The sequence below is a fragment of the Strigops habroptila genome, chromosome 2, assembly GCF_004027225.2.
Source record: "Strigops habroptila isolate Jane chromosome 2, bStrHab1.2.pri, whole genome shotgun sequence".
NCBI lineage: Eukaryota > Metazoa > Chordata > Aves > Psittaciformes > Psittacidae > Strigops > Strigops habroptila.
In genome coordinates this window covers 98,112,552-98,137,794 of record NC_044278.2, presented here as the reverse complement: position 1 = coordinate 98,137,794, position 25,243 = coordinate 98,112,552, and the positions used below count along the sequence as shown (strand labels likewise).

Sequence of the window (25,243 nt, the reverse complement as noted above, 5' to 3'; positions counted from 1 at the left end):
GCAGAATATAATTGTATCTTTAATTATAGAAATAATCCAAAATGGAATGGGCCTTGCGGACAACATCAAGTTGTTAATTAAGACAAAAATAATAGACCTGATAAATTCAATCTTAGTTAATAACTATATCACAGAATGTAGTCGAATAAAAACAGAACAATGTCATTTATCCAGTCACTTCAGTTCGCAGCCTTGGAACAATCTTCATTTCATTTTATAGCTAGCTAATGTTAGCCATTTAAGCTGTTCGTTCACTGTTAGCTACTAGAGACACACCGCACTAGAAGGTAATTTAGACCACTATCATGACTTTAAATGGATGAAGAGATAGATAATTCAAATTCACAGTGTCTCATCAATGATTTAAAGGCTGTGGAGAGCTGGGTTGCTGCTTATCAATGCTCTGAGCTGCATTCTTTGAAGGCATTAAGGATTCATGGGATTTGGTTTCATGCCTCTGAACTTTGGCCTAAAAAGTATGGTAATGGAAAATCTGACTGACCTTCTGGATGTGGGATTCAAGACAATCACTCCTCCTGTACTTGTGCACAGGCTAAATTCACATTACTCTCAAATAAACTAAAAATAGTTGTAGTGCTATGGCCCCAGTCTAACTCTTTAGCGGGAAATTTTGCAGGAGATATGAAGTATTCACCGTGCATTTCTTCTCTTGCAGTAATAAAGAATGACATTAAAGAAACTACTTCTAAATCTTGTGAAAAATCTATAGAACTCTGGAGTTTAAATTATGAGATGAAAAGAAATTACATCAAATTGAATTTAACAGTCCATATTAAATATTTAACTTGTAGAGCACAAGTGATATTAGAGATCACTGGGCAGAGAAGAGAAAGGAGATAAGAAAGTCAGTACTACATATCTTTTAATGCAATGCTGACAACAAAAAAAAGAAAGAGGATAGAAGGGACTTTCAGCTGAAAAAAATTATAGCAAGGTTGAATAATGAGAAGTTAAAGCTAATTAAACGAATACAGATTTTTACTTTGACGGTAATTATATCTTGGAATAATACTATATCAAGGGTTGAAGTTTAAATTTAAATTCAGGTTGGCTGGGGTTTTTTTCCAAAAAGATATTTTCTCTATTATCCAAGAAGGAATGAATTTAAGGATGGCCTATGACCTTAGTCAAAAGTAAACTGTTTTATCAGATAGCTTTTGTGTACAAAAAGCACTAGCCACCTTTCCGTTCAATTTTACTTTTGCTTATATTGCTATTTTTCTTATGTTACTTACTTATCAATATATCCTTATCGTCATCAGTTAAACCTTTAAAGGCATCATTAGTAGGAACAAATAGAGTCCATTCTCCAGGTCGTGACAGAACATCATCTAAATCTGCAGCTTTCACCAGACTGAGGAAAACACTGTTTACAACAGAGAAACAAACCAAAAATACATTCTATTGAAGTATTTATGAGGCATTTAGTTTCCTCATTTTTTGATAATGCAACGATCTCACTATTTCCCAGAAATAGTGGAGGAGGAACATGAGAAGAAAGGACAGTCTTAAGAGTAGCAAACTGAGGAAAAAGGATATGAGGGAGGAAAAAGGATATGAGGGAGGAAAAAGGATATGAGGGAGGAAAAAGAGAAGTTGTCAGACTGTATCAGAGCAGAATTCATCAAATTAAATTCCCACAAATCAAAGAGATGAAGGGAGGATGACAAGGGTAGTTGTTCTCTCCAGAAGTATTGAGATATTTGCAGGAAGGAGACAGAAATATGTACTGGAAGGGCACAAAACCATGCTGCACCCATATGGAATTGTACTACTCATTAACTAAACTACCAGACACTGCTGTATTTATAGTTCTGGAGGTATCATCTAATTTTGACTTTTTACTCCTCTCACTCTGGTGTCTTATTGATGCCTATGTACCTAAACAACCATTGTAACAGTAAGTCTGAGAGCCCTTTCAGCATATAGCTAGAGAACACATTTTGTTCCACAAGCTCCCATTTTACCTTTTTCTATTTCTTTTTTTTTTTTTTTTTTTTTTGAGGAGGCAATAACCCCTTCCCTGCCCTCCATGCCCCTCAAAATCCAACAACCCACAGTCCACAATTATTTCTCAGACCAGCTGTGCTGTATATCCTAGAGTTGTTACCTCTAGGAAAATCTCAGTGCTGTCAAAACCACTACTCACCTAAAACGCTTATCATTCCTCAGCATTTCATGCAACGTCATTTCTGCTGGATTGATGATCTGTCTGAAGATGTGAATAAAACCATTCCTTCCTTCTTTACTTCCTCTCACCATGCATGAATTTTCAACACATACAGCCTGATTAAAAGAGAAACAAGTGTAGCTATTCACACAATGATACACATTTAAACATATCTGATAAAATGAGATGGATACCTACTTCCCAACAGGTTTCTAAATTTTAAAAAAAGTTTCGTATGTATTTCCTACAGACAAATTTTGTGTTCTTGCCAGGAAATCTGGTATTGCTTGAGAAAGCAAAAGTAGCAAAATCTGGAGTAAGTTAATATGGTGTAAATATTTCCAAACTTGATTTTTTAGTTTCCCTTGAGAATTCTCTTAACTAGTTCTAAACAAACAAACAAACAAATATTAAAAATTAACTAATGGAGTGCCAAATATGGAATTCTACTTTGTTTTCCCAAAGAGTATTCCATGCAAACAAAGTTCCTGTTGATAAAGATTAGATTTTCACACTTTCTTAGCCTAAAATCTTGACATTTATTGCTAGATAATCATGCTGGTAAATGTTGGAGGTTTTATTCAGCTTTGTCTTTTAGGCTTTCATGATTCTTCACTTTCATAGTTGGGATACATAGTGTTAGAAAGCCCCATTCACTTACTGTGCGATACACAAAGACTCTAAGCAATTTTCCTCCAATTGTCTCCAGCTCTTGTCCGTTGTATAGTTCATTGAGCCCAACTTTCACTTTTATAATGTGATTCTGCAGGATTGTTTTAAGAAGGCGTTGATCCATCCTTAAGGTGTCATCTATAAAAATATGTAGATATTAATATGTAGCATATATTCTTATTTATTTTGACATTCAGAGCATAATCTTTTAAGGCTACTAACCTGAAAAAGCACCATTCAGAGGTGCCAGAAGAGTGTATTGGCCTTCTGGTCTTAGAGAAGATGCGAGTCCTAGCTGTGCCACCAGGTCTGTAAAAGTAGTCTGCTGGGCACCACCAAGCTCAATGACTTGCTTGGCTACAAATAAAATAAGAAAAAAACATTTTAACACACAGTTTATTCCTGTTCCTGATTTGGATTCTCCATGCTTATCCATAACAACATAACTGAGGGAACATAGGTAAGATTGCAGAAAACATCTTCAGTGTAAGAAGCTTTTCATACACATCACTGACCAGAATCAGGAATTAAGACTTCATCAATGAGATGGATGACGCCATTGCTTGTCACAATATCTTTGCGTTTTACCATCTTCACTCCATTCACAGTCAAACTTTCACCATCACAACCAACTTCAACTGTGTTTCCTTCCAAGGTTTCATAGACAGCTCCACCTGTGATGGCTTCAGAGCACTGGAGAGTATTTAAAATATGGAACTTCACTAGAGCTGTGGAGAAAAGATCAGGACATTAATATATAGGTATTTAGACACATATATTTGTATATATATACACACATATATATACATAAAATACACGTATAGGCGGGGGATAAAATATCTATGCCATTTTTAATAGTTTACTAGCTTATCTAGCACATTTATTTGCACTCAGATTTTTTATTGAAAGTTATTTATTTGAGAATTGATCCTACAGACCTCTAAACAACATCTATGGTCAAAAATCTTTGGCATCCCTGGTATTATGAAAACTATACAGTTTATGCGGCAACCTACATGTAACAGAGTATATAACTCAGTGACTGAAGATGATATGCTCCAGATAGAGCTCTAAGTACACAACTTTATAGGCTATGCAAAGCCGGCCTGGATTTGTATTTTATTATATCTTACTATATTAACTGAGATTCAGTGTGCTATCCTCTGTAAGTACAAAAAGAATCAGTCAAAAATTCCTGAAAATAAACCGAAAAAAGTTAATCAAAATGCACATCAAAAGAGCTGTGTTATTTCAGGGTTCCATTTCTAGTCATTGTCTCACATTAAAATTGGCCCAGATCCCTCTTTTCACCATTCTTCATTGAGATACTGCACAGTGGCTTAATCAGGCTAAAATGAAATGATGGAGAACTTTTTTAGTGCAGTGGAGCTCATAAAAGAGATAGAAATGCAGGTTTCCATTTCTTAGTTGTCCACCACATTACTGTTCACCAAACAGCCTGATTCAGCTATTATTTGGATTTACTGTAGTTCTCTAAAAGTGTGCTGACTGCTATAGTTTGTCAGAATATATAGTACAAATTCAGTTCAACTCGCAGGGCCAAACTTACCTTTTACAAGAACATTTCCTTTTTGTATGAAAAAGCTGTTGATGAGAAAGCTATGAGAGAATCCCACATTCTAATAGCCCTGCATTTCCAGAGGCAGTAATCTCTATCTTAACTGTGCAGCTGAACTATCAGAAACATCAATGTTTTGGAAAAGTTTTCAGTGACTTCTAATCTCTAGGTAATTGGAAAAATCAGAGATGGAAGAAATAACTCCTCCCATATGTATGACAGTGAAGAAGCTTAATTTCAGAGCTAGTAGGATAACATAGTTTCTGCCTCCTGATTTGGTCACCTGTATTTCTCATTTGAAACAAAAAGGTTACATACCTTCAGAAGCCACCTTATCACCCATAATCCTCTCCAGGACTCCCCTTGGAAGTCTCTCAAAAGCTTCATTAGTAGGAGCAAAGAGTGTGTAATGACCAGGCCTTCCAAGAGTATCCAAGACATCTGATGTGATGGCAGCAGCCTAGAAGATAAATTTATTTTTAATGCTGCTTATTTAAAATATTACCAAACCCCATTATTTTTCTAGTTTCACCTAGCGCCCACAGGTACTTTAACACTAGACTGAGATCTGTGCTGTAGAATGACAAAACTGACAATAAGGAATAGAAAACTATTTTTGTGGGGAAAATGTGTCTTGATATACTGAGTTACCTCTTTAACGCAGCACAGAGTAATCAATAAATTCTGACAGTGGTGACAACAGGGCAAAATTTGGAATTATTTCAGCCTGAATTTTTAAATGAAAAATGTGAACATACAGGTTTTGACAAATCAGATGAAAGCTAATAATTTGCCCCTTAAATAATAAAAAGTGTATTACAGGTGTATGACTAATTTGATTAAACACAAGGAAGAAGTTCTGAATCACCACAGGAAGCTGAGGAGCAACCTGCTTACTCTCTACAGCTTCCTGAGGAGAGTAAGTGGAGAGGCAGGTGCTGATCTCCCTGGTATTCAGTGATAGGATGCATGGCAATTGTTCAATTGTTGGGTCAGGAGAGGATTAGACTGGACATTAAGAAGCATTTATTTACTGAGAGGGTGGTCAAACACTGGAACAGGCTTGAAGGAAGCATTTGTTTACTGAGAGGTGGCCAATGCCCCACGCCTGTCGATGTTTGGACAATGCCCTTAATAATACGCTTTAACTTTTGGTGAGCCCTGAAGTGATCACGCTAGATGATCGTTGATCAAATTCCAACTGAAATATTCTATTTTATCCCATCTCAGGCTTTGAGGCTAGGAAAAATTATCTCTGGGTTTTGCAAACTGGTCTAGTGGAAGGTGCCCCTGCCCATGGCAGGAGATTTGAACTGGATGATCTTTAAGGTCCCCTTCAACCCAAACTATTCTATGATTATATCATTCTATAATTATAAATGTTACTCAGCTTTGGACATTCAAGAAGTAATTGTGAGAATATATGATGGATTAAAAGGGTACTATGATAGAGTATGCCAGTATGAATTATTAGCAGATTTTCTTGAAAAAGAACATATGTAAAATTGAACACATCTGGGCTTGAGTAAAGAATTTGCTCAGTTAAAGATGAAATAGCATTAGTTCAAACTAAGATAGAAAGATAAAGTGCATATGAAACTGGTGAATTGGAAGATGGGAATAACCATCCTAAAAGAAATGCCATATTAGAGTCTCAGGGTTGATTTTGTTGTGAATGGTTTCATTAGCACAGTTGCTTTTGGAGCCAAAGTCATTAAAGCAGCATTAAGAGCAAGGGCACGCACACAGGAACTGGCAAGTGTATGTGCTATAAACAGGGACTTCATCCTTTGAACAGTCAGAAAGACAGAGTTTAATGTGATGTAACTGAAAGAAAAACAAGCGTGATCCTAGCAGCTAGGAAGTGTTGGCTTGTACATTCAGTTTTTTAAAGAGATTAAATGATGTGGTTGCCTGTAACAGTCATGGACTAGATTTGAGCGATTCAGAGGGTCTTTTCCAGATTTATGCCTCTGCTTTTTTTTTTTTTTTTTTTTTTTTTTTTTAGGATATAGAGGAGGGAAACAGACAACAGCTACTTGTGAAGCCATGGCATATTCTTTTAAACGTGTACAGCAGGAAATCCCATTACACTAAGCAGACTCATCTCCCAGAAGAAAGAGGAACTAGAAACTTGGGCAGAAAAAACCTGCTTCCTCTTTGCAAGAAAAATCTTTCCTACATGTATCTACTGATGTTCCGAAACTTGCTATTAGTTAGGTTCTGGAATTTATTGGGGTTTTTTTTTATCATTTTCTATCATCCATTTTGAACTTATTCTTATTTATCTAGCAGCAACAGATGGCAATTTATGATCACGTGTTTAATTACCTCAGTGCTTGAAGAGAAGACACACTTTTTATGTATAGGGACACATTATGTCCTATTGATGTGGTCATTTGATCCGCAAAAGCGAATAAACAGATTATGTAAAATATACTTTGCCTTTTTATATAGCCAGATTTGCAATATTAGCTGAAGCTTATAATTTAATTTATTTCTCTCTCTTTCTGAACTAACCCTTCTTACTTAAAACTATCACACACAAATAAAAAAGAAAGAAAAAACCCCTACAAGACCAGAGAAGTGTTTCTATTTTTGTCCACTTACTCTAAGAGATGAAAGATCATCTTCGACTTCAATGAAATCTTGAATGGTATTTCCAACAGCAGTCAGGACACGATCAATGACATGAACAACACCATTGGTAGCAATCTGGTTGCCATGGATGATCCTGGCACAGTTAACAGTAACAACCTATATTTGGACAATCAAGCAGAACATTAAGCATTAGTTTGATCATATACTTGCAAAATCTAATTCTTACGGATCAGCAATGTATATACTGTACTTTCCATATTCATTGTTGTTCTTTCAGTTTTTATTTTAAATTTTGAGTAAAAACTTGTAATATTTAAAAGGCTGACTAAGCTTCTGGGAATCTAGCAGTAGATTTATTCAGGCAACATTTATTTCACATTCATGTTTCATTTCTTAATGCAATTACTCACTTTTGGTTTCTGTATCTGGTTAATACAGTGATTGTATTGGTTTTTACTAATGTAAATTGTAGTCTAACATGTAAGGTTCAATGCCTTTACGGCAACAAAGATGAGTGAATTAACTGGGAGATTTCTAGCATTTATAAATGTTATTTTGTTTCCAGCCAAATAAAGGAAGTGTGTCCCCTATGATCTTAAATGCTTCTACCGTGCACTCCAATTCAAATGAAAGATCTGATTTAAAGTTATTTTGTAAACCTATGAAAATTACTAGTGGATTTTCTCCTCAATTTATTATGATCATATATTTTGGACACAAAAGGCTTTGTCTTTCAGGAAGAATGTTCATTTTCATTTGAACTTTGTTTTCTAAACAGCAAAAAGCACATTCATTCTTAGTGATTAGTCTATGCAGCAGACAAAATTTTTTCAAGAGAAAGTTTATTTATTTTTGTCACTGGCAACTGATTTGCTAGATGCTAAACTTTCTATAACCAGTTTTCTTAGCTATAGAAAGAAATAAAGGAAAAAGTAATGGCTATAGCCAAATAATTTTCTTTCTTATGGGGTAAAAAAGAAAAAGAGAGAGTAGACTTACCCCATTAGGATAATGGTTAATAAGCAATTTCTGATCATTATACATAGACACCAGAGTCATGCCATTCTTAAGATCTTTTGTTAACATACGCCTGTTCACCATGTGGTGGTGGAGAGCATTATACAGTTCAATATTTACATTGTCAACCAAATTCCTGTGAATTTCCTGAAGATGAAAGGAATTTAATTAATTAGAAGTTTCAAAATATTCTTCTAGTCAGAAAGATGTACATATATTTACCTTAACATATGCTTTCAATACATACTGCAATGGATATTTCCTGTTAGGATACATGACTTTGATACCAGTCAATCTGGCTCTGCTTAAATGATACTTTAGTCTGATTTGCTCAGAAATGAAAGACAGGAGTCCTCATTACAGACAGGTCATTGAAGGAACGTTGATTCAATATTTATTTATCTAAATATATTACTAAAAGGACACCTGAATCACTGACAAAGTACAGTTATACTCTACATCATGCAATTGCTGGAATTCCTGTGAATTTACCCCAAACTGTGCTAATAGCAATAACAATATAAATATTTTTCATGGAAGCATTTAAGGAAGAAACACAGTTGCTTAGTACTCCTGAAAACAAATTCAGACCCTCTAGATTCAACAATGCACGTTAAACATGCAAATTATTTTTCTATAACTTGGGCAATGTCCTTTTATATCTAAAATATCAACATTCTTTCTGGTCTACCTTATCATAGACTAGCTGTTGCAGCTAAAACAACATTAACTGAAAGAGAAATACAGTTTAACACATATATGCGTGCATGAGCACACACATACTTACTGAATTTAATTGCTCCCAGGCTTCATTGCTTGGTGCAAAGAAAGTGAATGATCCTCGTCCTTCAATCTCTTCTCTCAGCTTTGATATGTCAGAATACTGCTGCGTGGAAGTAGCTCCCACAATACCAAGTGTGCCATATACATGATCAATAGGAGCAACTAAAATAAACATAAGAATACTGTAAACTCTTCAGTCATCCACTTTTTCAAAATCAAATGTAGTCTGTTTCTTTTAGTTGGACAATAGTACTGCCTTTCTGAAACTGTTTAAACCAATATTAAAACAATGTGCTTGGATTAAAATTCTATTGTCAAAATACTCAAAAACCATCCAAACACATCTGCTTGTTATTTATTTTTTCAGTTTGCTTAATGAAAAATTAGATCAAACAAAACTGAATATTGTAATGTTTTCTTTAGAAGAGCTGTTTTGTTTTGTGCCAACCCAACCTGAAATGGGTGCCTATCCATTAAGGACAGGAGAAAATTCCATCTATAATCACAAAAATTTCTATGGAGTGGGTCTCATTTGGTCATGGTGGACCAGAATTGTTCTTGTGAGGCCTCTCGCTCTTCCAGTGTGTGCTTTATGCATATATTGATTCATCCAGAGAGTAAGAATGTCCATAGTCTCACAGTTAAAACAATGCTACCTGAGACCTGAATTCAGCTTTCCTACTTCTAGGCATCTAGAAGCAAGACATCTATATGTGAGCTAGTTGTTCTTGGCTCTTTTTCAGGTCATGGAGAGTAACAGGCAATTCTAAAGTATGACTGGCCTCATTCTAATGTAAACATCTAAAGCAAAATTAATTCATCTAAACAAACTCTGCCTTAGGTATGCCTAACTCTATTACTGAATGCAAAAGGCATAGTTCAGATATAAGGATCTGAAGTTATGAAATATATTTCTTCTCAGATACTTTTCCCTACTTTGATTAATTTTATTTATGCAGAACAGAGTAGCAGAAATAAGGAAAATAAAGAATTTGGTTAATTGAATCTTAATTTTCACTCCTTAGTTTATTTAAAGTTTATAACACTCTTCTAGTAAATAAGATTCAAGTCTTCTAGGGAAAAAGGAATAAACAGAAGCTAGATATGCCACACCTCATGTCCTAGGTTTCTAACCTCACTGGTATGCTTTTAGGTTATTCTAGGTGTAGTGGAAATAAGAATAAAAGTTCTTTGTCAGCTTTGAGAACTATCATTCCTCTCAACTGCAAGGATCTGGGAAATTCAATTTAAACTAAATGATCAAATTCAGTGCTGGCTGATTTCTAACTGTGTGGGCTGTATGCAAATGAAGCTGTGTATTCTTAGGAGCAATTCTTAAAAAGAGGCAATAATTTCTCAAGGTAATCGTCTTTGAAAGTCTCCTGTGCTGTAATGCTTCTTATACTGACTCATCCATATGAAAATAAGCTTGTACCTGCAGGACATCCTCTTGTACCATCCATTTTCATATAGCCAGGACAACATTCATATAAGACAGTTCTGTGGGATACAAACAAAAGCACAATCAAAAAATGTACAGGACAAGTGTATGCTAATTTTAGCTAAGCCTAATTTTTAATTAATTTTTCATTGCTGAGTACATACTCTCCAGTTCTTCATCCCTTTTTATCATTTAACCTTTTCTGTATAGACTACAAATTGGTTGTATTTTAATAAATGTAAGGCTTGAGAACTTACTGAACAACTGCCACCATTAAGTTTAAGTGCTAGGAAGGAAAATGGGAGGGGATGTTGAACTTGTATAGAGTTATTAAAAGGTGAAGCGACTAGAACAGCAGCTGAAGAAAATTAATTGAACTGGTCTGTTTTGAAAAGATTAGATGGGATTGAAGAAAGGGAAAAATAAAGTGAAGACATTGACAGAAATTGGTGGCATCAGGGTTGTAAAGGAAAAAGAAAACAAATGAACAGAACAGAAATTAAAATGACAAATCTACATGAGGCCATGTACATACTGGCTATAGGAACCAACAAGTATTTAGAAGAAAGTCCTATGCATTGTATGGTCATAGAAAGTGGGATGATAGAGCCTCAGTTTTTCAAGGAAGACTGAAGAAGCTCAGGAATGAGGCAGAGAACTAATTAAGAACAGACGTAAAGCAAGCTACAGAGAAGGAAGTCACTAGGGACTGGATGGATGGACATAAGGGAAAGTTCACTGGTAAATTATAGTGAGGATGAAAACCAGACAACAAGAAATCAAAAACAGAGCTAAAGGAGTATACCAACACAGCATACACAGAATTTAGCAATTCCTGAGATCAGGAATATATAATATATTTATGTATATAAATATACTATATTTATTGTATATTATATTATATATATTATATATAAAATATATTAAATATATTATATATGATATACTATGTAAACATATATGTTTACATAAATATGTATTATATATTTTTATATATTCATATATATTTATGTAAACATTTACGTAAATATTATATAAATATAATATATATGTAAACAAAATATTCTTATTCTTGAATATGTATAAGCTGCATATAAGAGCAAACTAGGGCTAAATGACAATTCTATACTGTAACAGTCAGTTTACTATTGATGCTCCTGTAAGATATAAGGTCTTTTTAATTAAGCTGACTGAAATAAAAGCTTTACTACCATACATCTGCTTGACAATTTCTTTTCTTTACACAAAAGTGCAAATTCACAAAAGTTATCACAGTGTTGATTTTGGCTCCTTTAGAGAGGGAATGTTGACAAATTATACAATCTTATGAAAGTTTAAAACATAAATTTTAAGACAATAGACTTCAGATATTACCTTCAAATCATGGTACACTGTAAATGACAAAGAAAAATTCTCATCACAGTTTTGCATAATATATATATTTTTATAGGTCTGGCTGACGTTGGCAGTGATAGAGTTCTGAATACTAACTCCTGGAAAATTTTGCTGAGTCTTTACCACTACATTCCAGCTTTATATTTGTAGACACTTTGGTGGCAGCTGAGTACACTTCTCTCATTTTTTCACAGACTGAAGCTGACAAAACATTAACCACAAGCACATTCAAATGAACAGCTTATTCAAAGGAAAAGTTGATCTTAAGACCCTCAACATCAAAACTCCTTGAAGAGATTAAAAAATGAAAGCAGACTGGAAGACCAATAGTATTACAAAGCATGATTTTAAAAGTGAGGAGTAGAATTCTGTAATTGCCAGCAATGTGAAAGAGCTGGTAAAGATTAAAGAATTTTTTTTAAAAACAGTCTGTCATTCCACGTGCATCTTTTCAACTGAGAAACCATATATTTAAAGTATTTGTATAGTTCTTTTTAATACATATTTTTCTTTAAAACAATTCACTGAATGTTTTTTTTTTCTTGGGAATGCAAGAATAGCATACAATTTCGGCTAAAGGTTTTCTAACTAGTAAGGAAATTAACTTCATATTTTTGCTTCTAGTTGCATCCCTTCCAGAAGCTAATAAAAAACCCTGAACAACCGATTATAGAAAACTGTGTAGTAGGATAGGAGTCATAATGTTCTCCCAACTGTGTGAACTGCTTTGTCATGAGAAAATAATGTTTCCTTCCATGGAACAGAAAATCTTTCCCCACCACCCCATGAATAGCTATGAAAGATTGCAGTTTGCAGTTTTAATTAGCTTTTGGAAAAGGAAAGAGGAAACTGAGTTATCAGCATACAATGAGACATGGCAAGTTTAGTCTTCTTACCATATCCAACAATGACACAATTAATGAAAGGCAGAAAATTGGCTGAAGAACATAGTTAAGAAAGAAAATGCTTCTTCAGCCAAGCATTACAAGATCAGTGACTTTTTTACGATGTAATTTGTTATGTACAGCCCAGGATTTTTTTCAGTCATTAAGGGTTACTGTAAGCTTTTACTTCCAGTGTTGCTGTTCCCTTACAGTTAACTACTGTCCATATATCAGCTGTGCTCAAAATGTAATGAGGAATATGTAATGGGAGAAAAGAGTTTTGTACAGAGGATGTCACAATAAGGTTAAAACCAGATAAAACTCAGTACAGGATGCAGTTCCTCAGTACCACTCATGTGACACAGTACACAGGGGAAGTACCATCCTACACCATAAGTTGTATTCATCTCTATCTCCCTACTAGTTCAATATAAGATGGTGCCCAAGTGAAGAAAGCACTTACTCAGATAACAAACAATGCTGCATTCTTGAGACTTTGGAGGTTTTGTTTTTTCTTTTTGGAGGTGGGCTTGTTTGTTTGTTTGTTAGGGTTTTTTTCAATGCAAATTTGTTCTGATCTCAGCCAAAGGAGTGTATTCCAAAGGAAAAAGGGGGAGATCAACATTAAATCCTTGTTATTCTTGGCTACCAGAGCCAGTTTTCAGTTTATCCAGATCAGCTCTTTTACTCGTCTGTTTCTGCTCTTTGCTGGCGTAGAGAAAAAATACTGCAGAGAAACAGTGGAAAGACTTTTGGTCCAATCAACTATGATTTTAGCATCCCAATTGGATCTAATCTACAGCATTGGATAGGAAGTGTAAATAATAAAAGCATTCTTAAATTAACATTTTATAGATCACATATGCAAGTTAAGGAGGACTTTGTAACATGGAGATATTAACATGAGAAGAGCCATTGTACTTTGCATTAGCATTCTTATTATAGTAACCTCTTTAGTCATGTCTGCATTTCTGTTTTGGATACAGAGAGTATAAAACTTCCATTGACAGCTAAGACTAAGTTATAAGAGATGCTCTATTACAGTCACAAAAACCCCCTCAGGAGTTCTATAACTGAACTTAGAATCATAGACTCATAGAATGGTTAGTGTTGAAGGGGACCTTAAAGATCATCTAGTTCCAACTGCCTGCCATGGGCAGGGACACCTTCCACTAGACCACGTTGCTCAAAGCCCCATCCAGCCTGGCCTTAAGCACTTCCAGGGATGCGGCGGCCACAATTTCTCTGGGCAACCTGTGCCAGTGTCTCACAACCGTAAAGAATTTCTTCCTAATGTCTAACCTAAATCTCCCCTCTGTCAGCTTAAAGCCATTCCCCCTTGAACTGTCACTACATGCCCTTGTAAAATGTCCCTTTCCAGAATTCTTGTAGGCCCTCTTCAGATACTGGAAGTTGCTTCAGGCTAAACAAGCTCAACTCTCTCAGCCTGTCTTCATAGAAAGTTGCTCCAGTCCTCTGACCATCTTCATGGCCCTCCTCTGGACACGCTCCAACAGGTCCCTATCCCTCTTGTGTTACTGTCATACGCACGGTTTTCCCCCTCTAGCCTTGCCCCTGTGCATGCTTGTACGAGTGTAGTTTTGTGTAGACTCACATGCCCAAATCTGCTGAGTCCCACCGCTCAGTCTTCCTCTGGTAGACCATAGAAGGCTTCTTGCTTAGGGCCTTATATAGGCTCTGCAAAATTATTTACAGTTTACATTCCTCTAAATACTAGTCAGCGAAGAGAACAAAGTCATCACCTGGCTTTAGTTCAATGAGTCCAAACTGCCTATTGCATCAATTTTTCCTCACACATGAAGGTATCTATCACTGCATAACTCATTTTACTTCTGAAGCTCAGCAAAGTCATGAATTCTGTGACAGATTTGTACTGAGACCATATTTTCTCTCATGGGAAGACATGACATCTATCTAGGAATAAAACCACAGGAGTAGGTTGTTTTCCAATATTGACTTCAAGAATATCCAAGTTTCAGTCTAAGTCATTTTCAGGAAATACCCTTCTTCTCAATCGTCTGCAGCGGAATAATATGTAGTGCCAAAGAAGTCAGTGGTATGGCAGACTTCACTCTAAAGGTGAAGTGTTTTGGATGACTTGCAGCATGGTCACTGAAGGAAAAGGGAAGTCAGTATTATAATGCCACTTGGAGGAGAAGAAAGATTCTGAAAAAAACTATAAACCTATGGGTCCTGAAAAAATTGAAGGTAGAGTTGGGCAAATGAACCCAGAGTCTATTTTGATTGGAAATTGATCATTATTACCATCATCAAATGCACATAAATTTGCAATTTCTATGAAAAATTAGTTTTAACCTGTCTGGATTTGCTTATAAAATCAAGGCCAAAATAAAAATGGGAGAGACTAGTTAGAATTCCAGACAGTCAATTATGTTCCAGAAAAACTTCTGGGGATTTAGAATAATCAGATTTCTTCTCTGGGTAAGATGTTCATTATGATTTGCTCTACATCTACTGTAACTTACTGCTGTTACTGTCTTCCACCTCTTTAAGTAAGTAATTAGTAACCAATAAAGTTTACAATAGCAGAAAGCTTAGGGTGACAGCTTGGCCCATGAATGTCAGGTCTTTTCCTTGGCTTTGGTGGTGCCATGGTATCATCCGTGTGTCTAGACTTTAGCATTAAAACTTCAAAGCCATGGCAATGTTTGAAAGGCAACACTGTGTATTGGAATCAGTATCTCACTGTATCGGAAGTACAAGTCAGTTCCATTAATTTCTGGTATGCTGTCAGAGCACTGAAAACACTTTCTCAGTAAGAAAACAGAAGAAAGCTTCTTCCTACTGTATCCTCCCTCAGTCTTTTTCCTATGGATCCTTTCCAACACTGGGTTATGACATGTAGTATCTTTCAGGAAACTCAAAAAATGCAAAGCCTCTGACACTCAACAGAAACCACAATCCAAGCCCATTTGTGGTCCTTGCCTGACTACTATCTGATTTACACATCTGATCTTACAGTTTACAATGATTTAAATTGGATTTTAATCTGATTTAATCTGATTTTACAGATTACAGAGCAGAAATCAATACTGGAGGCATTTTTCTCACATAAATAATAATTTGTGAGTCTTAATCAGTTTTACATTATTAAGTATAGGGGTCGTGCTCCAGAAGAACTATGAATATAATTGTTTTTCAGCCAGCACATCTGAACTAGCCAAAAAAATGGAAGCAAACCATAAAGCTTGCTTTGGGGGGGGGGGGGGGGGGGGGGGGGGGAAAGAAAAGAAAGGGGGAGGAAAGAAGAAAGGGAAAACAAAGGGAAAACAAAGGGAAAACAAAGGGAAAACAAAGGGAAAACAAAGGGAAAACAAAGGGAAAACAAAGGGAAAACAAAGGGAAAACAGGCGATGAAAAGGGGACAAAAAGTTACACCCTTTTTTTAAAGAAAGTGCCACATATGTAGATGCACTGGAGAGCATGAGAGACTGTAGCCATATCAGCACTGCTAGTGATCCAAGCACACTCTGCATAATTTTTTGTGCCACCCCATTCCCTAGCACTCGCCTAGATTGTGTCTGGATCTAATTCTTTGTCAACATAGAATTCTTTGACTTTCTGTAAAGAACTATTCAATGAATTTCATACAGGTTTTAAAAGTCTTGTAGTTGCACTTTTTACTTAAAAAACTTTCTGTTTGTAAAAGCTCACTTGGATTCAATGTAAGCTATATGTAATTGTTTAAATCCAAATATATCTCTTCCCTCCCTCCCCCTGAATTTATAATTTTTTCTGTATTTTAGAAACACTTTTAAAAACTTGAAGAATGGACTCAAAAATGTGGGTCCTATTTACTCATGACTTTGACAATCAAGAGAACAAAAATATGACTAACTAATTGCAAATTATCAGTTACTTCTTGATCACATTCTCCTTTCTGTTGATCCAAAATTATTCTCAAGACAATTTAAGAGCTTGTTTACAAAGGGAGTCATCCTTGACTGGCTTATTTTGCTGACACTTTGGGTATTTCTCTTCCATATTAACCACACTTAAGGAAACCTTTGGCACAGAAACAAAAAAATCTCTATTCCATGTTACATTAACAGCTAAAACAGTGGCTGATGTTCATTAGGAAAGTTTTAAATATAAATCTTACTTTAAATGAAGTTCCTCATACATATAATTTGCACCATATATCAATACAACTTAACATCTCCATGTCTTAAGGCATACAATCTCTCAGTTGCTATTCAAATTGCGTACTTCAATATTACTTGGGAATTTGGAAGAGTTTTATAGGCTTTTGCTAAGAGACTCCTAATAGTCTAAGGCAGTTGCAATTGAAGCCTTGACCCCTGTTCACTTAAGCCTTTCTGAAAATGTCACCCCAGACCTATTTGGACTCTGTAAGAGAATAATGGAAAAATAAAAAATATTTCCTGTGAGAACTGCTGAGAAATTTATCCAAGTAATTGCATAACATCAAGAGAAAATGCAGTACACAAGAAAAACATTTGTTTAGTGTATTGGATAAACAAAGTCAACCACTGTTAAATTACTTAAATTCTAAGTGAGACAAGTGAGGCAGACCAAGCTCAGGACTGGGGGGTTTGTATGTGTTCACACTCTGAAGCTGCTCTATGGCTGACAAAGTAGTAGTGACTTTGACATTTTGTCACAGAGAAGGCAATGACTTGCATTCTGAGAAGGCATAATAATTTAAAGACACATACAAATTCCAAAAGAATGTCAGACTCACCCAGATTTAACCTGAATCCACAAACATATTTTGATTTGGTTTTTTTGTTTGTAGAGAGAGGTGATCTGAGCACATGGCTCTGCTGGGTAGTGCCGAGGTCTTGTCACAACTGGCCTATTAGGTCCCTCTGTGGTTTTGGGTAAGTCACTTAACTGCATATCTGTGTTTAAAACAGAGCTATGAATACTTAACTCAGAAGTATTAGCTGAATCTAATTCTCTAAAGCCTCTTAAACTTAAAAAAGACTATATACTATGCTGTCATTTCCAGACTTTCCACTCTTTTTGTGATATTTTGGCAATAATCATTGGATCAGTTATCCAGGTGGTTTTAGAAACAGCTAAAGAGAAGCTTTAACCCAGTAAAATTATGAAACAAATTCTTCCCGTATCTGCATGAAACAGTTGGTCTTGGAGAATATGAGAGTTTCCTTACCATACATGATATCATTTCAGTGAATGGGGAATAGTTTTGAAACACAGCATACTTACGCTTTCTTTCCACAGATGGCTCCCTGGTACCAGTTTCTGCAAGTGCTGAAGTATTTCTTTTTTGTTCCCATAACTTGCTGAAGGGCACAGACATTGGGGCTATGGGTGGGAGTGAGAAACATTTTAAAAAGAAGTTTCGTACATCTTTGGAAAAGTTCTATGTAAAATGTGGCAAATACTGTTTCTGTTGAGCAAGAGTAAAAAAATTAACATCTGACTTTGGTTCCCAGGGCAGGTGTGTTTTCAAGCCACCACAATGCAAGCCCCTGGGACTTCCCAGCTGGGTTTCGTTGGCAAGCCCACCCTCCCAGCAGAGACAGAATATTCCCCTCCATTATGGTTTGACCCTCTGTCTCTGATGGGTAGTGATCACCAGCTGTGCCTAGACAAGTCTCAATGTGCCTTACATTACTCCCTTCCCCCTGCAAAGTGAATTAATTACCAGCCACCAGGGATGGAGTTGTGAATACTATCAGGCTTTTTCCATTAAAGTTTTTGTCTTGCACACATCCGTGCAGCTGAAGGTCATGGGGAGATGGGGAAGAAAAGTGCCTTGTTCTTTATGTAGAAGGAAACCTTGTCTTCTGTAAATCAATCAGCTATTTTGATTACCAACCATTTAGAGTACCACAGGCACCTAAGTAAATATTCTGGGAATTACTGGGGAGCAAAGGGTAAATTGGCATGTAAATAAAAGGAGTCACAGTTTTCAAATGAGGAATACTTGTACCTTAGCATGTAGTGTACAGAAAAGGAATTTCTTAAGGGCAAATTCCATGGAGCAAAGGCATTTTGCCACTAATAAAAAAAAGTCAGCTGAAAAGTTAGAACATATATTTTACTTCAGTGGGAAGCCGGTGAAATTTTTTATTTGAAAAGCTTAGAGCGAGTGAGTGAGTTTAGCAGGCTGAGGGAATTCAACAAAGGAAGACAGGATGGCAAAAAATTCTTATTCACAGAATGTTTTTTACTTAAGAAGACTGCAGGAAAATATGTTTAGACACATGTGTCTCCCTAACACCAGCTGTTCAAATTATTTCCATGTTTCTAAGCAGCCTAGCTTGGGAGCATTGTCCTTTGCATATCCTGCTGAGCAGCTTGCTGCATTGCTCTAGTGGGAGCAGAAGTTTTACAAAGGACTCGCAGTATATATTCCCATGTTATAAGGCATTTAAATAGAGTTCATGGTTTTCATTAGAATGGAATAAAGAGAGCAAATACTGTGGGATAGGTGCCAACTCTATTCAAACATTTAAAAATATATATTAAATATATCTGGTGTCCCATTACGTTAATAGTGAACTGTAATTTATTTTAGTGATTCTAAAATGCATGTATTTTATTCATTGAGAAGTGTTGATTTTAGATTTTTCCATATTTTATGAAGTTTAACAATATTCTGTCTCCTTCTGAAACTCGCCAGAAAGCTTTTTATTTAAGAACAATTCCTGTAAAAATTAACTGAGAAAGTTCTACTTGATTGATAGTAAAAATCCATTAATACAAATTACATTTAATAAAAAAAAAATTACATTTAATACAATATGAGAAGGAAGGGGAGAGTAAATATTAACAAGATCCCTTTTAAAATAGAAATAAAACCCAGTTACTTACCCTTGGTCGCGTGCCCTTATTCGACTATGAGTTAAAATCTTGTCATAGTGAGCAGAAGCAGCTGCTTGTTCAAAAGCAGAAAACAAAAAAGTGGAAAAGGTGAATAAGAAAAAGATCTTCATCTTTAGTCCTCTGTTGCTTCTGGCAAGTCTGGAAGAGAGAATCAGCAAAGGGTCTGGAGAGCTGACAACTTATATACATGTTGGAAGGTGGTGGGAGGGATCCACATGATAACCTGAAACTTCGTACCACCCTCCTTAGAATAGCAGCTTTTGCTGCCAGATTCAGTAACCTAAATTAGTACCATACATTAACATACAAAACATTTTTTTAATCCCTGGTCGTCTAATTTCTTCCTTATTACAGAAGGCGTAGCATTTTATTCTGCTGAGACAACAGCAGAGAAAGCTTGAGAAGTTTAGACTTTGACTTATGTTTTTGTATTTATAGCACTGAAGCATTCAGAAGTCATGATCATCACGTGTGGTTTTGTTCAAACCCAGAACAAGATGTTGTCTCTTCCCATAAGAACTCCACTGCTTTGCTTTCCATGTCCTCACAGCTATCAGCTATAAGCTGTTTAACTAGTGAAGCTAGTGAAAGTTCCAAACAATGCTGCTGTTAATAACCTGGAATAGCATTTTTGTCTTGAGGAAAAAAGCTGTATTAACACACATTCTCATTGTGAAGTAGTTACATAATCAAATGCAGCATTAGCTTAAAGATTCACTTTAATTCTAATAACAGTTGTTATTACATAACACTTATTCAGAGCTTTATGTAATCACATAAAAATCACTGAGTATCTGAAAATTTGAATATGTACTATTCTATACTTACTAGTTAGTCCTTGGGAGCCTCTTGTGACGTAAATGGAAAATCTAAGTCCAAGATGTAAATGAGGGAACCGAGGCAGAAGGGTAAAGTGACTGGCTCATGCCCACAGTGAACTGACAGTCATAAGTCTACAGCAACAGTTGGTGCTTGGACTGCAATCCAGGAGTTTGTAATTTTCATGTAAAGGGAAAAATTCTGCCATTTACATAGAAGTGTTTGCATATGAATACAATTTCAAGGTATAGTCTATAGATGATTTCAGATCTTTATAAAAGTAAGGTGAGTTCTAATGGCAGTACTTTGCTGAAGTTTCCTCCTCCAAACCAAAGTGACTAACTGGAACCAGAAGTGTATAACTAGAAATTGATGCAGTATTGGACTGACACACCTGGGACCATTGTCTCATTATAGAACAGACTCAAATGGGGTAAAAAGCAGCAGACAATGACTATTTCCTACATCTCATCATAGGTAAAGGTTGTAACTAGGCATAGGTATATGGACATTTTATGGTTAAGGTCATGCCTTACATAACCATAGCACTTCATAGTTTTGAAGGTTAAGAGCAGGGACATCTGGTTAAACACTAGATGGACTTCTTTTCTACTGTGACCTATACACATCCTATCTGCAAAAGACTCAAGATAGCTCCAGGAAGTACCAGCATCTCTAGACTCACTGTATGTGAGCTCAATAAAACTGCATGCCTGAAACCCTCACTACCAGATCAGCTGATGGAGGTGATGGGTCAACTCTGTGATTTAATATTACAATTTTTGGGAAAATGTCAGTGCAGCATTCCTTCTGTTCCTCTCAGAGCTTTTTATCTCTTTCTGGTCTTTGCAGCAAGAAACAAAGCTACACCTTTTAAATGTATAGCTATGACATTTCAAGCTGCTAATTGGCCTCAGCTGATTACCATTTGCAGTTCTCAGTCTACAGATGAAAAAAATTAGAAGATACACTGTTAAAGTAACTTGACAAACTTCAGAAAGTCCCAAAACTGTCCCAGAATGCAGAAACCTGTATTGTCAGGAGTGCCTCCCTCCTGTGTCTTTCAACTCTCAGCATAGCTCATTTTCTACACTCAGTTCACATTCCACACTTACTACGTAGGATCAAAAAACGAGTAGAAATTAATGCTGCTACCTGCACTGAGCTCCTGTTTTTTCCAGAGCTATCCACAAGGTAAAGAAAGAGCAGTCTGAGCAGGGCAAGTATTCTTATTTCCATATCTTTTCAGCTTTCTGATTAGTGATTCAACCTCAAATCACAGAGAACCCCATTTGTTTTCTGCATATAGTAGGCTATAATTCTTGAACTGGTAGTTCTTATTAATAATACCTTGCTCTCCTCTGTTTCCACTGGTTTTTGATTATGATAGGAACTGGACATAAAAGGAGCAAATAGTGATGATAAGACCATTCAGCTTCCAGCTTCTATGCATTAATGTTATAAAACTCCTTTTCCACTTCAGAGACATAGAAGAAAAGAACTGAAGGATTGATAAATGTCAAACTTAACATCAAACATGGTGGTAGAAGTAATAGGGCAGCACGGAAACTGGTAATGAAGACATATGCAAATATAAAGTGCTATTAATCAACCAAATTAAAGGATAATCAACATTAAACCTTATAGCAACCCTGGTGACATCATTATATTAAAGAAGAAAATCAAGAAGATAAAACAGTCCAACTACATGAAACCTATTCCTCATTTAAGTTTATGTTTAGCCTGGATATAAGAACAAACAATGAAGCCAGGCTCTGTTTTGCCTGTGATATAATGGTGTGTTGAACAGCACACCAGATTAATCATTTCATAATTTGCCAACTAAAGAACTGTTCTGATTAATCAACACTTTATTCACTTGTGCTTACTGCTACTTAATTTATTTTAAATTGTTCTTCATTTAGCAATGGTGGCTACCCCAGCAAGTAGGTACCTTAGGTTTTTTCTTCCTTTGGCTAAATGCTTTGTGCAATACTATTCTTCCTGATGTTGAAATTCTAATTATAAATGTTGAAACTGTAATTACAAAATACTTAAAAACACCTCATGGATGTGAATTATTATTATAGTAATAGGATTTTTTATTATTCATAGCAGAAGAAACATATACAAAGAAGTGGAACAAGAATAGAACATGTGCTGATCTTCACCTTCCACAAAATGTAAATCGTGTGAAGAAGAAAAGTCTAAGGTATCAGCTGTTCTGAATTTTCTCACATTTCTCTAGAGACCTCTAGTGGAGAGAATGCTGTAAAAGTCGTTTTCTCAAAGCTGCGTTAAGTGTTTACACCAAGAATTTATTGTATGATAAAGCAATTTGTTTTATTATTCCTAAAGAGGATTCGTTTAAATATATGATGCAAGAATCCTTGTATTCAAATATTTAGGGGTTTGAATAAGTGCCTTTATATCAAATAGAAGTAACAGAAGCATCTATCTATTAGTCACTTGTGGCTAATTCTACTGATAATGTGCAGAAATCTAGCAAATAAGAATGAAGGAAATTAAGGGCTTTTCAAATATTCTCTTTCCAGTTAGAACCTGTAGATGTTTCAAATCATTAATAATGTGTGTCATGTTACACATATTGTGCTTTATTTTACAACTGCTTAGTTTACTTTTTGTTATGTGAGTATGTCTATATTAAGTGGAAAGAGTAAATGAGCAAAAAATTCTTAAGATGAAAAGAGAAGCTCCCTCTATCCTGTAGTCGTTGCTTGAATCCTTAAGTTTCCTTGGAAACCATGATTCCACAAAATTGGGATTTTTGACTTCAGATCAGCAATTTGCATCTGGAGTAGGTTTCAATGTCTCCTTAAAAACTAGTTTGTTTTTAAGAATGCCATCAATATGTACTAGAATCATAGAACCATAAAATCAGCTAGGTTGGAAAAGACCTTTAAGATCACCAAGTCCAACCATTGCTCCAGGACTGCCAGCCCACCACTAAACCATGTCATTGAGGGCCTCATCTACACATTTTTTTGAACACTTCCAGGGATGGTGATTCCATCATTGCCCTGGGCAGCCTGTTCCAATGCCTGATCACCCTCTCTGTGAAGAAATTTTTCCTAATATCCAATCTAAACCTCTTCTTGTGCAGCTTGAAGCTGTCATCTTTTGTCCTATCACTTGTTACTTGGGAGAAGAGACCTACCCCCACCTCACTACAACCTCCTTTCAGGTAGTTGTAGCGAGCGATAAGGTCTCTCCCGAGCCTTCTCCAGACTAAATCCCCCCAGTTCCCTCAGCCGTTCCTCATTGGACTTGTCCTCCAGACCCTAAATTTAGCCATCTTAATGGCAAAGCTAGTCATATCAGCTCCTCTTTTATCCCAGATGGAGAGAAGGTAATTCAGATTTTAGGTGAGGATGATTTGTCTTCTATAAGTGCCTCTCTCCTTTAACAGCAGAGCAGATGGGGTGACCAGGTTGAACTAGCCTCCTAATGTTTAGACAGCCCGATGTCACATGAGAAGAATCCCATCCTTTGCATCCATTCTTGGGTGGTTTGTTTTTCAGAAAATAGATGCTTAGAAATATACTATGTTGAATAAGATTACTTTACAACACCATATGTTTTCTGGTGATCAGCTGGGTTATTACCTTTTTCCTCTGTTATTTCCCAACCTAATGACTAGATCCAAAGGGCCTCTTGCCAATATTCTGCCTAAATTTTCACTTTTATTAAGGTCATCCTATTAACCATAACTATACCACACCTGCAGGAGCTAATTAATTCTCCTACTGTTAGGTTTATTTACTCAAGTGCTTTAGACTCTTCTCATAACTCTCATTAGAGTTTTCATTGCCAATTTATACAATTAGAACCTTCTAATATTTCCCCATTACCTAATTCTTCCAATCATTATGTTGCTTTTTCTGAACGTAGCCTCCCTTGTTAAAAATCTCTCAGCCAACAAGAGATACAAAAGTGAAAGCAAACCTCAGCATGATCGTATTACGTTTCAAAAGAAGCCAGTACTAATTCTGGATTAATTTCTCTCTGGTCATTTATTGCAGGACTTAGACGAAGGACTCTGCTCCTTACTATCAATTACTTTTTTTTTTTTTTTTTATTTCAATTTCATTTGTCACACCTCTGCAAATGGTTTTTCTCCTCATATTTCCTCAGTTTTTTATTTTTTTTATTCTATACATTACTATGTATTCACAAGCTTATCAATGTTTTAAGTAAGATGTTTAGCAAAGTAATTTCCTATTATTCTTCCCCGTGACATGCCCCAGTGAATGCATGACATAACGTGTGGATGTATATGGGGATTGAATCACAGAAAGCATTGCTAGATGGAGCAGAATGACAGCTCTAAGCCATCTGAATTTGGGAAAGAAGGGAAGGAGAAAAGAAGAATTAAAAATATTAGTTTTGTGATTCGGAGTTGGAGATACCAATCAACATTTCGGTTCTGTGATATCCATCCTTGGGTATTCTTGGAAGCTATAGGTGTCTAAATTTTAGGCAAATCAAAAGAAGTTGTAAAATAAATCACATCCTTTAGAAAGTATATTTTATAGTCATATTCTGATGGGAGAAGAGATATTGTTAAATTTTAAAGTATCATGGCACATACTACAGTTTTGTTTATTAAAAATCATCCTATAATGTTTATGAATAATGATTAAATTTAAAATTATTAATAAATAAATAATAAAGAGATCCCAACACACTTACTGATATTTACTGACACACTTATGTGCATATGGCAATATTTTATAAAAAAATTACGGTTATACGGTTTAATTCCTTAATCCTGATCTGCAAATTCAGATCATTTACCCTGAAAAATAAAATAAGCATTAGGCAAACGTCTCAGGAAATGGGAATGTTAATTCCTAATCCAACAGCAGGTGATGCTGTTCCCATAGGCAAACAGTTCTCCCTTAGTAAAGGGACATATCATCTGATAATGCAGCCTGAGGTAAGATCCACAATATTACTGGGTTTTTGTGCTTATA

The 25,243-nt window shown here is 35.8% G+C and overlaps 1 protein-coding gene across 6 annotated transcripts in view; it reads right to left on the bottom strand.

Moving 5' to 3' along the window:
• Window positions 1-19,577, bottom strand: part of POSTN (periostin) — a 38,077-nt gene extending 18,500 nt beyond the window's left edge. For all 6 annotated transcript variants that reach the window (XM_030476707.1, XM_030476709.1, XM_030476712.1 and 3 more), the window contains exons 1-12: window positions 19,416-19,577; window positions 17,802-17,900; window positions 10,279-10,343; window positions 8,848-9,005; window positions 8,043-8,207; window positions 7,053-7,199; window positions 4,761-4,902; window positions 3,379-3,591; window positions 3,086-3,220; window positions 2,853-3,001; window positions 2,171-2,307; window positions 1,257-1,387 (exon numbers count right to left, since the gene is read on the bottom strand). In XM_030476707.1, the coding sequence (XP_030332567.1) occupies window positions 1,257-1,387; window positions 2,171-2,307; window positions 2,853-3,001; window positions 3,086-3,220; window positions 3,379-3,591; window positions 4,761-4,902; window positions 7,053-7,199; window positions 8,043-8,207; window positions 8,848-9,005; window positions 10,279-10,343; window positions 17,802-17,900; window positions 19,416-19,537 (1,663 nt within the window). In that variant the 5' untranslated portion in view covers window positions 19,538-19,577. The remainder of the gene's footprint in view (window positions 1-1,256; window positions 1,388-2,170; window positions 2,308-2,852; window positions 3,002-3,085; window positions 3,221-3,378; window positions 3,592-4,760; window positions 4,903-7,052; window positions 7,200-8,042; window positions 8,208-8,847; window positions 9,006-10,278; window positions 10,344-17,801; window positions 17,901-19,415) is intronic.
• Window positions 19,578-25,243: the final 5,666 nt, after the last annotated feature.